Genomic DNA, 14513 nt, shown 5'->3' with positions numbered 1-14513 from the left:
ACATGTCCATTTAAATCTCCTCCAATAAAAATTCTTTCTTCAAGAGGTATCATTTGTATTAAGTCTTCTAAGTCATTCCAAAATTTATCTTTAGACTCTGTATCTAAACCTACTTGAGGAGCATAAACACTTATAATATTAAAAATCTTAGTATCAATGATAATCTTAAGGGCTATAATTCTATCACCAACTCTATTAATTTTTACAACATTATCTTTCAACATTTTATCTATAATTACACCTACATCATTTCCAGTGCGACTCTTACCAGAATACCAAAGTTTAAAACCTAAATTATCAATCTCCTTAGCCTTTTCTCCAACCCACTTAGTTTCTTGAATACATAAGATATTATTTTCCTATGAATCATAATATCAACTAATTCCATTAATTTACCATTGAGAGTGCCTATATTCCAAGATCCTATCCTAATATTAGTTTCATTAGTTTCATGGACTAACTTCTTTACCCGCATTCGCCCGTAATGTGGGAACCCTTGCTTATTTAACACTACACCTGGGCGCCGGTGTAGCGGCCCTTGCACACTTATCACTGTATTCAGGCTATACAGCACGTCGCTTCCAGGGGATGCCCTAGCACTTACACAATGATCAAAAGGATTCATGTCATGATTTTTTTTCGACAAGTTTTACGCTGGCTGTCGACTACCTAACGCAACCCTCCACTTTTCGTATCCGGGCTTGGGACCGGTAACGACAGTGTTTAATTGGGCCTATATGCAAGCTACAAAAACAAAATGACAAAAGAGGGGGCTAAAGATCCGTTTGGCACAGTAGAGGAACATTAGCGCGACCTGCTGCCGCGAATTTCGCGGTTTATTTGGTGCGGCGCGAGCGTGGTTTATTTAACGCCCCTGCAAAGCCACACCACGATCTGAAGCTAGATTACTCTGCGTTATATGGCAATTTTTGTTTCGTGCCCTTCATCCCGTAAGCTATCTGCTTAGGGCTTTTACTCTACAGCTTTTCTTCGCTCGCCGACACATCTGTATAGGGTTTTTTGCCGAAGTTTGCTTCCTTCTTCCTCTGATATCCTCTCCCCCTCATCTCTTCTCCATGGATTTGCTCAATGAGTTGTTTGGCTTGCACACTTTTTTTTGGATTTTTACAAATAAACAGAGACTTGAATTTTTTTCTCTTCTCAATGGCTGCAAGCATATTTTTACATACAAAGCACCGTACGCTCTGCAATTTGTTTGATAGGTTTGTGGTCTTTGGTTGATGCTTACATTTCGCCGGTTCCTACATTGGTTTTGCTTTCTGGGAATGATTTTATACCCATCAAACAAGTTTTGGTTTTGGCATTTTTGCTTCCTTAATACGTTGATTTGTAATATGTGCATGCGAATTTGAGAAATAGTTGGAGCAATATATGAACACGGATTTTTGGTTGTTGTTTATTTGATTAACATGGATTGTAATTTCATCATAATCTTTTATATTTGAGTGAAAAAGGATATTAGAGGCATGGGCATTTGTTATCAACAAAGTTTATGATGTGTACATAATGAAATTGGATAGCGAATCAAGTTGGTTTTATCAATAATGTTGCAGTTTCTCCTTTTTTTGTTGGAAATTTATATTTTTGTTTTCATTTTGATGGCTTCGGGGGTTCCCTTTTCTGTTGTGAATTTACAATTTACAAACCCAACACAATTATTGTGTTCACATTCATGATAGTTGAATCTATATTTTGTCGTTTGAGGGATGATGATAGCCGTAGTCGTGTGTATTCGACTGCTTCACCATGGTTTCTCTATGTTGCTTATGTTGTAATGGTGTTCACCTTGATTTGGTTTTGCGGATTTAATTGTTGTGTGCATGAATATTAAAGTTATTGTGTAAGATATATAAATTCAATAGAATTGTGTTTTGTGTGTGTAAATGAACATTGTTGGATGATAAGAGTATGTGGGGGTTGGTGTATGCTACTTGGATGAATTTTTTTTAAATTAATTTTTGAGAAAAAAGAGGTTTTAAATGATTGGAATACTTGGGGGAAATATAATGGCTAAATCACAAGATCACAGGTAAGAAAGAAGTTTCGCGATATTTACCCTGATATATCAGAATTATTCTGTAAAATTCAGAAAAATTTACAAATATAACACCCACTCCTCATGTGTTTATATTCATGGTTGTTATTTGCATTTATACGAGAGTTTCTGCTGATTTAGATGAGTTATTGGGACAACAATGTTTGGTGTGGGGGTGGTGTGGGAGCAACGATGTTTGGTGTGGGGCGTTGGTGTATCTTCCTTGCCAGCCATAAGAGCACACTCAGCCGATGGTCAAAGAATCTGAGGAAAAAGAAGAAGAAGATGAGGAGGATGACGAGGATGAGTAGTTTTATTTTTCTTTTGATGTGGATGTACTAAATTTTACTTTCATGCTTCTGCAGCTAATGAATTTTTCATTTGACTAGTCTGTATTATTGTGGAACTTGTAATTTCCATGTTGTACTATTTAGACTTTCTAGTGTAATTTCATTTGTACTCATGTTTAGTTTGAATTTACTTGCCACTGTATATTTGTTCTTTGTTGTTTATATCCGTTAATCCTGAGGATAGACACATATGATAGAAAGTATTTATATACTATTTTCTTTGTATTTATATTCATGTTTTTTATTTGATATATATGATAAAAATCAAGTTTGGGAGGAAAAAATTTTTTTAAAAGTTTAAATTTATTTGCCCTTAGTAACCTGCACTTGAATTGTCATGATTTAGTAGATTTGAAGTGTTTGAATTAAAATTTAAACTTTTACAATATTCAGAAGAGAAAGACATAATTTACTTATGTTAAACTCTATATAAATGAGACTAGACTAGTGTTAAGTTAATTTATAATACATGTAGAAAAATAAATTAAATATTTATTTTTTAAAAGAATGATATTCTTGATGAATTAGGTATACTTAGATATAGAGTTTATAAGAATTGAGTCCTCATAAAATTATATTTTCAACTTATACTTCTTAAATTTTTGAAAAGAAATTAAAAGTGAATGAGTATAAAGTGTATTACTTTAGAAAGATAGTGAAATTTAAAACTATTAAAAGGTCCATCCAAATATAGTAATCCTCATAAAGTTATGCTAATGATTGAAATTTACAACCTAAAGCAAGAAAAGAAATTAAAAAGAATATATAAAGTGAGGACAAGCCTTACGAAAAATTGGTTTCATTCGATTCTTTTTAAATTTAAAACTTCACTACAATCCTAAGCTTACTAATATCTAAGATGTATGAGTAATTCATTTTTTTTTAAGAAAAGTCTGCTTAAATTATGTTTTTCTACCATCCAAGATACTATGTTCAATAAGTCTTCATTTCTTTCTGAAGTAAAGAGGAAATCAGGTTTTCTTGGTTGGATGCAAGGATTCTTATACCATAGGGCTAGACTTGTTTACTAAAGTTATCATATTTTTATACAATGAAATTTCTGATGCACAATTGTTGATAGTTTCTATGAAACCGACTGCCTCGAATTAACAATTTTAATATTTAAATTTTGTTGTTACTTAAGGACAAGTAACATTCAAGTTTGGAGAATTTTGATGTGAAGAAAATAATGTTTTAATTTTCCACTATTTTTCTATTTTTTTAGATGAAATTGCACTTAAAAAAAAGTATTTTTATGTTTTTCTTGTATGTATAACAAGTATTAAAAGTAGAGCAAAGTGGAAGAGATATGAAGCAAAGTGTTGGAGAGTAAGGGGAAAGGAGCTCACAAGAGACTGACGCCATGGCACCAACTATTGGGAACCAATATGCTACTTTACTGCGCCAAGGCGCCCCTACTGATTTTTGCAAACAAAGAGTCTGGCGCCTACACGCTAGCAACTACTAGAGGTAGTTTTTGACTGTTCGGCCCTAGTTCGTGAGTAGTTATTCAGCCAAATAAGGAGCTTGTATGAGGAGTTTATACAACCTATTGGAAGTATCAAGGAAAGGGAGAGGCAAGGTTTGCTTAAGGATTGAGTAGGATAGGTTTTCCTTGGTCTTTTGGTGAGAATTGAGTTGTATTGTAAGGAGAGTATTAAAGAGAGCAGCAAGGGATCAGGAGATCTTTGGGAGAGCATTCTTAGAGCTTTGTAAATGGGAGAAAGCTAAGTATTGTGTATTTTTTTTATTGTATTTCTGTAAACACAAGTATTTAGTGGATTTTCATGTTTCTAATGATACTGTGGTATGTTCTTCACACTTTCTGAGTACTCTTTTACTTTTCCTCGTGATGATTACGTAGGATGTGTAGAAGTGTAAAATATTTTTAAAATATATTTTTAGTTCTTAATGGGATGAGTAACCTTTGATTCTTCATTTACTTTTCATTTTGAGCAAGTGAATTGTTAAAATGTGTTGTGATTCATAATGAATCAGGAAAGCCATAATAGAAAAACTAGGTTATTTATATTGATCTATAAGGTATGGTACATGTACTTTGTAGAGGATGCAAATGTTAGAGAAATAATCTTTTGATTGATTCAAATTGCGACTTAAGGAATTAAGGTCAATTTAACCAAATTCTTTTATGCACTCGAGAGAGTAAAGATGACAGTTGCTCCTATTTATCACTGTCACATTCACAATCAACATTTTACATTTCCTACACTCTACTTATATCATCGCAAGGAAAGGTAACTCTATAACTTGATAATCACCAATCCAATTAGGATAAATAAAATTTTTGTAGGATTTAACCTTTAAACTGATTGCAACAACGTCGGATTAGTTTGTAGACCTTTACCCTAATCTAAATTCCAGGCTAAGAACTAAAACTAGTAGACTAGAACTTCACTTAAGTCTAATTCTCTTGTTCTCTGTGTGATCGATATTCCAGACTCAAAATCTAATATTACTGATACGACTCGCACACTTGCATGACACCCCAAAGTGCAAGTACACCTGAAAAAAGATATCAGTCTCCCTGCATGACATCATCTTTCATTAGTAGAATGAGTTAAGGTGTTATTTGAAGGACATCCTGCAAGATTCAATAACATATTTCGTATGACACAAACCATGTTTATAAATCTGCTAGATGAATTACACCGAATTCATGGACTTTATGGCTCCTTTAGAATGATTTCTAGAGAGGTGTTAGCAATAACTCTTTACATTTTATCACATAATGAATCAATAAGAGGAGCGATAGAGCGATTCTAACATTCATCGGAGACAATCAGCAGATATTTCTCAGTTGACATAAATGTTTCTGTTAGTTTGTCACAAAAAATTATCAAGCCAGAGGAACCAATATTTGTGAGGATTACGATAGAGATTGCAAATAATCCGCAGTATATGTCCTATTTGAAGGTAAATTTTTTACTGATTATATTTAGAAGTCGAAATGAGTAGTATAATTTACAAAGTCTTCTTTAATTTGTTTAAATAGCATTGGAACACACGTTGATGCACGTATATCGAATAATAAAAAAATCGCATTCATTGAGCGGTGTGTATCCAACACAAAATATAATGGTTGTATATGACTGCAACATATGTTTTACATTTGTTATGAATTGTTGGGAAGGCAGTGCACATGACAGTCGTAAATTCACATTAGCCACAAAAACTTGGAAGCACAACTTCTCTCACACACCCCAAGGTTTGCTCAACCATTATCTTATTTAGAATTTTTTTAGTACATTACTAATTATTGTATTTGTGACAAATAAATATTATTTGGTCGATGTTGGTCCCTTATAGATGGGGCATCTGAAATCATTTCTAGATAACAAATATCATATTCCCGACTTTAAAAGATCCAACAATATTATTTAAACAGAAAAACTCTTCCTTTTGTTGTGTCATTGAAAGAATATGGGTTATATTCCGTGATATGTCAACATATCCATTTCTGAAGCAGGTGTAGATTGTGGTGGCTACAATGACTCTCCACAACTAGATTCGACGACACACTTCGCGTATTTACATTGACTTCAGCAGAGCCGATGATGATCATTTACATGTCCCGTCTGAAGCATTTGAATATCGCATAGGACATTCTTTATCACAAACAAAAGTTCAATCACCTAAGGGTTGCACCCAGGATGGCTAAGTTGTTGAGGAAATGATTGAATAGAGAAAGCGGAATACAGACGCCATCGTTGGCTGCTAAATAGACCGATTGTAGTTTTTTTTCTTATTGATACTTTATTTACGATAGATGATGAGAATTTTTATCGTTTGTTGTAATGATGTTCTGTCAAATCATTTAAATTTTAAATCTCAGTTTTATTTCTCGCTCATTTACATGTATTATTCCCCACCTGGATGGCTGAAGAGGCATCCGTGGATATAATATGATATATATAAATATTTATTGCATGTTTATTTTTGATTTTTTGGAGGTTAGTGGTGAGATATTAGAACTTAAGGGTTCTTCTAGATGGCATATTTGTCGCTACGGGTTCTTGTCACATGCAAAATCCCAATGAAAGCAACTAAATTCCTCTCAATTTTTTAGTGTCATGGTTTTGTGAGACTCTTTTGAATAGTTTTTTATTTGATGATATGCACATGTGAAACATACGAGCTTAGTATTATGTGTTTTGAAGGCAACTAAGAACCTTTTGTTAAGGTCTACTGTCTTTTGGAACTGATAGATTCGTTGATTTATGTTATGTTCTCAGAAATCTCAGGGTTTAGTAGAACTTGCATTGTTTAATTAAATTTTTTTTGCTAATATAACATCTAAGAATTTGTGATTTTGTGTTAAATCTTCAGAAAAGATGAGTTTGGAGACTTTCGGTACCTCCAGAGAATTGCATTGCTACTACGAACTACCACACTCCTTGCTTACTTCACGACAGTTACATTGTTGCAGGAGACAGTTTTACAGGAGTCTGGGGAGAATACAAGAGAATTGTGACTTCCTTAGGTGGACAGATGATGGTGATCGAGTGTGGCGAATTTCCCTGGAGGAAAGCTTGTCAAGTGACCTACACCAGTTGTATTTTAAAAATAATTTATCATATTGATTGTTATTTTGGTAGTTCCCTGGAGGAAAGCTTGTCAAGTGACCTACACCAGCTGTATTTTAAAAATAATTTATATTGATTGTTATTTTGGTAGTTTTTTTTTATTATTTTGATAGTCATGTTACTTACTGTTTAGTGAGGTCTTTATTTTTATTTTATAATTTTTGAATAGGATATTTGCTTTCAAGTATGGGATGAGATAGTATGAACAATTCTGTTGTACACAACATTACAATAAAAGTGCAAAATAATCATTTGTCTAGAAACAGTGGCAACACAACTATTTTCAAACTGCATAAAATAAACAGACAATCAATTTATACGCAGCAGCTTCTGCCCAGCAGCTTCTTGCCATAACTATTGCGCGGTCCCTAAATATAATCATGGGGTACATGGAGTGGCAACCATTGGCAAATTCTATGGATCAACAAAGCTATGGTCTTTTGAGTATAGTGAATAGTGCCAATACACGTTGAAGGAATTCGTAGAATATCTCGGATTATGGACACTAGACTAACAGTGATTCTCATTGTCTAATTCCTAAATTATACAACACCCTTAAAGCCTATCGCTAGCTCACACCATCATTGACCAAGAAATAATAATTGAGGCAAGGCACAAGGTTTGAAGTTATTGAGAGATATATGAAAGTATCCAAAAGTGAAAAGCTACATGCCTAGAAGTTTCATCCCGTTTATGTTGTTTCAAAAACTTTTTCATCATAGGGTGCACTTAGAAGCATTTTATGAGTGCTTTTCATTTTGAAAAGCTGATAAAAATCGTTTGGGAGCCAACTTTTTACTTGCAAATCGGATAAGCATATTTTGGAAATGTACAAACCGCGAACGATAGCTTGGCCCTCGATTCCACGATTCAAATCGTGGTTTGGGACTGCATAGACCATCTTACCCCCTCATCAATTCGTTAATTTACTCTATTTGCCCCCGATAATAGCCCTCACCCCTCTCCCTCCCTTAGGCTTCATTACGGACATTTGGTGCTAAGGCACACATCGTGATCATCTTCTCTTCTCAACTGTATCCTCTGCCTCCTCTCTCTGTATGTGTATCACCATACCTCCTTTCATGTTATCCTCTATGGCTATGATTTCTTGCTTCTCATTTTACCTATGTGAATTAGCAAGAGTTTCTCGGTTTTGCTCTTGCTGGTGGTGGTTTAATGCTTCTCGTTTTACCTATGTGATTGTGTCTTGTGGGGGCTTCTTGGTTTACCTATGTGGTGTTGGTTTAATGCTTCTTATTTAACTTATGTGGTTGTCATTTCATTGGGACCTCTTGTTCGTCCTCTATGGTGGTGGTTTGTTTTACCTATGTAATTGTGTCTTGGGGCTTCTTGATCTTCCTTTGTGGTAGTGGTTTAGTGCTCCTCATTTTACCTATGTGATTGTGTCATTGCCTTTTAAAGCTTCTCAATTGTCCTATGTGGTGGTGGTTTGATGCTTCTTATTTTGCCTGTGTGATTGCACCATGCCCATTGGGGCTTCTCAATTGTCCTATGTGGTAATGTTTTGGTGTTTCTCATTTTACTTATGTCGTTGTGTTATTGGGCTTCTCGGTTGTCCTATGTAGTGACAGTTTGGTACTTCTCATTTTACTTATGTGGTTGCTCCAATAGGGATTCTCGGTTGCCTATGTGGTGATGGTTGTGGTGCTTCCAATTTTAATTATATGGTTGTGATATTTGGGCTTCTCGGTTGTCCTCTATGGTGGTGGTTTTCACTTCTTGTTTTAGCACATTGGTTGTGCCTTGGGGCTTCTCAATTTTCCTCTAGGTTGATGGTTTGGTGCTTCTCATTTCAACATAGTGGTTATGTCTTGGGGCAGCTCGGTTTTCCTCTATGTTTTGGTTGTGGTAGTGATTTTGGTTGTGGCAGTGAACTTTACTTGTAAAGCACCAAGGCACAACCACATATGTACAAATATAGTAAGTAAAGTTCATTATATGTTTCGTGCAACACCAAAAAATAGAGTGATATGCTTGTGATTTCGTGATTTGTTGGTCTCTCTTGCCTGTTGGGTGTGGGTGTGGGTGTGGGTGTGGGTGTGGGTGTGGGTCCTGTTGGCTGTGGGTGTGGGTGTGGTAGTAAACTTTATTTGTAAAGCATCAAGGCACAGCCATATATGCACACACATAGTAAGTAAAGTTTGTTATAAGTTTCGTGCAACGCACAAAGATGGATTAATACGCTTGATTGTTGTAGTGTGGTTTGTTGGCCTGGTGCTCTCTTGTTAGCTAGCTATTGGTGTTCGTGTGGGCGCAGTTTGGTGGTCTCTATTGAATGTTAGGTGTTGGTAGTGGTCGGCTCTGATTTTGGTTGTGGCTTTGAATTGATGACAATAAAGTGTGTTGTTTTGACGCATTTGGTTTTCGTAATGTTAAGTAGAGCAAGGATGGAAAAAAGGTTTTTATAATTATCCATACTTTTTGTCACAGATACTACCTGGTCTAAAAGCACAGAATACACTGTCAACCACAAATACTACCTGCTCTTAAAGCACACACTAAGTCATTAACTATAGATATTATATGGTCTTAGAGCACACATGTCACCGTTAACCACAGATACTATCTGGTCTTAAAGCATATATTGATACAATTGATAATCTTAGATGGAGCATTCTTTGATAAATTTATCTCAATGAGCTCGAATTTGAGCTACTATTATTTTTTTTTTCATTTTTTATAATTACCTTTTAATTGTTAGCTAAGTTATATTATTTCCTCCAAATGTGTTATCTACATAATACATTAGATAGAAAAACTGAAGGAATGTGGTATGGCTGTCATTTAGGAAATTGGGGTCAAAATCATATTCTATGATTTATACTTGAAAGAGATAGAAATTGACAAAATATTAACTATGCACTTTTATAAAGATAACAAAACATAATAAAAAAATTTTATGAAAAAGTAGAAAGATTGTATGATAAAACTCAGTTGAAGAACAAATAAGATAAATTGAAAAAATGATTGGAAAACATTGGATGCATCAAAAGATTGGTGAAGAGAAAAAAAAATTCAATAAATAGAAAATATTATATGAATTCTTAATATTCTCATATTTATTAAACTGTGAATTTATCAATTGTAGGTTCTGTCTAGTGCAAAAAGATTTAGAATCTTTGGCATATACCCTGAAATTGAGGATAAATTTGATTATGTGTTTCTCGGTATAGAAGCTACGGGCTACAGTGTCTAGGCAATAACTCAGTACTTCCACCAGAATTTGAATGAGCTCGAATTTGCTCATTCTAATGAAGTTCAAAAAGGAAGCACCATAGGTGAGAGAATAAGGTAAATCAGGTCATTCCAAGCACTTGCACCCTCCACCCTCCACCCTCCACCTAGAAGTGTAAAAATAAAAATAAAAATCAAGGCCAAACATTTATCTAGTAGATTTCACAGCTCATTACAACCTTCACCAGCATGACATTCAACGCTAGCACGGCCCTTCAAGGATACCCAACTATGACAGAAATTATGAAGCTACTAGACTCTACTCCAAAGATATTAGATGATATATTCCTGCAGTCATTCGCTATAAAATTCTAGAGGATCAAAGAGAGAGAGAGGCTATCATGATGATAGTGTCGAAACGGAGGATTCCTTATCTCCGTAATTTTTTAGACAATAAGTCTAGTTAGTTTGTGTTTATTTATTTCTATTTTAGAGTATGGTGTGTAATGATTTAAAATTTTAAACTGAATTATATTATGGGGCGTGTTCATGTGACATTCCAGTATTTATATTTCACATTATTTGTAATACTTTAATTATAAGTCATTTCAGCATTTATGTGTATGACTAGTTGTCTTGCTTTGATTATGAGTTATTCACTTTTAATGTAACTTGTTATTTTTTATATTTTCTAACATGCATAAAATAACAAGATAGACCCATCAAATAAAGAGGAAATTATAGAGATAGTTGAATGATGAGCAATCATGACTACTACAGTAAGTCTTATCAATGAGTACTATCAGACAAATTTGTGTAAGTCACTGTATGTGTCATCATTTGTAGGTGACAAATAGATCGACGATCTATTCTGAAGCCGTCTAGGCAAAATTCATAGTATGTTTTGACTGTTTGGATAACTTTTTGTGACTTTCTGGATGAGTTGTAGAGTAATTTTGATTTACATAGATCATTTTGATTTATACTCAGGGAGTAATAGCCATCGCATTATATTATGTCACACAATGAGTCCATTTGTATAGCTTTCAAGAAATTTCAGCACTCAACAACGATAATTAGAAGATATTTTGATATTAAAACTAACTCTTTGGTTAGATTGTCAAACAATATTGTGGAACCCATAGATCCAACTTTTGTGCATATATCAAGAAAAATCTGTAATGAAACGAGATACATGTTGTTCTTCAAGGTATTGATATATCTATATAATTTGCTCCCATGTTTTACCGAAAAAAATTATTCAAATGAATATTTTAAAAAGGATTATATAGAAGCAATTGATTACATACATGTCGATGCACGTGTTAGCAATCATATTAAAATTTCACATATCGAACATTATGGAACTGCTGCACAAAATATCTCGACAGTTTGTGACTTCGATATGTGATTTATAATCTTATTGATTGAATGTAAATGAAGTGTTCATGTATTCGTATATTTAAATTTGCTACTCAGCGATGTGAATACAAATTTCTAACATCCCTACCAGGTTAATACATTCATGACTATATATGAAGCGTTAAATTTTAGGATATGTAGTAATAATATGATTATTCAAAAAAATATTACCTCGTTGATTCGGAATATCCAATGCAATGAGGTTTTTTAAAGTCCTCCGATATGAGATATCACCTTTCCAACTTTGAGCACAACAACCACATGATTCAAGAGAGGAATGGATTATTCAACAAAAGACACTCATCATTACGAAAAATTATCTTGAGATCACTCAGCATATGGACAAGAAGTAGAATATAATCTGAGATGTGCCGACGTATTCCATTAAAATACAAGAAAAGATAGTTATTGCAATGCCAACATTACATAATTTTATATGGAGGTATCCATCTCGGGACAATAATGATTTCAGGATTTTAGATAAAGATCCAACAAGCATATCTGTAAAAGCATTTGAACATCGGGCAAGACAATCATTGCCAGAAGAAATCTTTGGTGAGATTGACTTCAACGCATTCGAAAGAGAGTATTCAAAAGATGATCAAGTTAACAGAAGATAATACAGATGTTGTAATGTTTTACGAATATATTTAATTGACATTTTATTGTCTTCTGATTCATATTTACTATTTTAGATGTATCGGCGATTGATTAATGTCTATTTTCACTACATCTTTTGATTTATTAATCTTTTAAGGTTATAACTTTAGATATACATAATTGTTCTTGTGTTTTTCTGATTATGAAACAAAATATTTATTTTGTTCCATTGCATATATATAGTTTAGTTTGTCAATTGAAAGCAAAATGTATTATGTTTTCAGGAGAAGTGAATTCAATGCTATCAACTACTTCAAAACTATATATTATCATTGCAGTACGTAGTGTTTTAAATACACATAAAAAAGAGAAGACAACTATGGTAGGAGATTCTATTGCTGTCCCAGAAATAGGATGCACGAAGATTAATGTATTTTTGATGAATTGATATATAGATAAGTTCGTTTCGGACAGAGATAAAGCCATGAGAGATGAAATGAACAAAAAATTATTCCAAAAAATTGATCAGTTGAACATGAAGGCAAACATCATTATAACATTATTATTTGTTTTTGTGATTTTTAATATTATGATTTTGTGCATGAAATGATAACTTACAGTTGATTTAATGGAGAAATTTAGACTCTTGAGTTGTTTTTTGTACAGTTAAAATTATTTTTGTTATTCTGCTATAATTATTTTGAAAACTGCAGTTATTCAACTAATTTTCATATATAAGAGCAAAACTATTTTTTTCATCAGAAACAGCTGCAACACAGCATATTATCGAAACAGACATTAGTTATTCTAATAGCAGCTTTCTGACAACAATTGTGAAGATGTTTCTTAAAAAAGCAGTAGCCGCCCCAAACACACTCTTAGACACAATGGTCATTTACTTCAAGAGATCATTATGATAGATATCACAAAAAAAAGGACAATGTGAAAGTTTCACGTATTATTAAACTATGTATTATATTAAATGTATGCATGTATAACCCAATATATATAGAGAGGTAGAATAAGAGAATAATAAAGAAACAAGCAATTGAAGAGAATATTCCTAATAATGAGAGAATATCAAATAACAAATGGTGAATATACATGTTATACATGATAGAGGAAATGAGATTATGCGGATAAACAAGTTTCATCTAACTTCATATAAAAGAAGCTGATTTTTTTTTTTTTTGACAAAGGCATTAGGTATCATGCGACTATAAAGTAACACTAAAATTGCCTCAAATAAATAATCTACAAAATAGGAATTGACACATGATTTACTGCTTATAAAATAAATTTATTTCAAAAATTCAGTGTCAATGCTATCATATAACCATCTCTGCTAAATCCTCTCCAACATAGAGCAACATATAGTTTAAACAGCACACTAAGCCGAAAACAGCCACTAAATGAGTGGGATTTTTAAATCAGTTCAGCGTAATATATCTGCAAAAAAGTCCCCCAGTCTATTGAATGGGATGTTCCAATCACATCACGCTTTCGATAACGTTGTGGTCGATCCAAATAAGCACAACCGTAAAGCTGTTCGCTCTTTTAGTTAATCAGTAGATGTTGAGCGATGGAGAGCAGGAGCAGCAGCTAGTACAAAAAGTTGAGAACCTAGTTTCAAATGAAACAGGAAGAAAATAGAGAGAAATATACCGGTTTTGTAGAACATCTGGAAGAATCTTGTCGTCAACCTCAAGGAGAAGGAGATCGTCGTGAGGCCCGAATTGTTGGTGGTAGCAAATGGGAATCGAAGAACCCGGCTTGAGGCTCAAACAAGTTTCCGCCGGTCCTTCCCAGGTTTTCCCTTCCTCCTCCACTTCCATTCCTCTCTTCCTCACACACAAACATTCATGACATCAGAAGCATCGGATTTAGAGAAAATTCGCGCCTTCTTTTTGGGTAGGGCACAACGTCATGGGATGCGTGTGGAAGCACTGGCCAACATCAGCACCGTCGAAAATTGGCGCACAACGTCATGGGAGGCAGGCCAGGGAGCACTCGCCAATATCACGCCGTGAGTAAGGGTAGCGAATCCTCGTTTATATTTTCGTGTTCTATTACCAGCTGAATAGCATCCTTCTAATAATTCTAATCATGTAGTCATAAAATAATATCGCCAATATCACGCCGTGAGTAAGGGTAGCGAATCCCCGTTTATATTTTCGTGTTCTATTATCAGCTGAATACGGTCCTTTTAATAATTTTAATCATGTAGTCATAAAATAATATAAATTTAAATAAAATTTAAAAACTATTATTTATATTAAAACATCA

General features: G+C 33.8%; 1 protein-coding gene across 1 annotated transcript in view; it reads right to left on the bottom strand.

Moving 5' to 3' along the window:
• The window catches only part of LOC110038258 (sister chromatid cohesion protein DCC1), a 30492-nt gene extending 16190 nt beyond the window's left edge, over positions 1-14302 (bottom strand). The window contains exon 1 of the mRNA XM_020743038.1: positions 13893-14302. Within this exon, the coding sequence (XP_020598697.1) occupies positions 13893-14062 (170 nt within the window). The 5' untranslated portion in view covers positions 14063-14302. The remainder of the gene's footprint in view (positions 1-13892) is intronic.
• Between the last annotated feature and the right edge of the window lie 211 nt (positions 14303-14513).

This window comes from Phalaenopsis equestris, unplaced genomic scaffold (assembly GCF_001263595.1).
Source record: "Phalaenopsis equestris unplaced genomic scaffold, ASM126359v1 Scaffold232321, whole genome shotgun sequence".
Lineage (NCBI taxonomy): Eukaryota > Viridiplantae > Streptophyta > Magnoliopsida > Asparagales > Orchidaceae > Phalaenopsis > Phalaenopsis equestris.
This window is presented reverse-complemented; position numbering and strand designations above follow the sequence as displayed.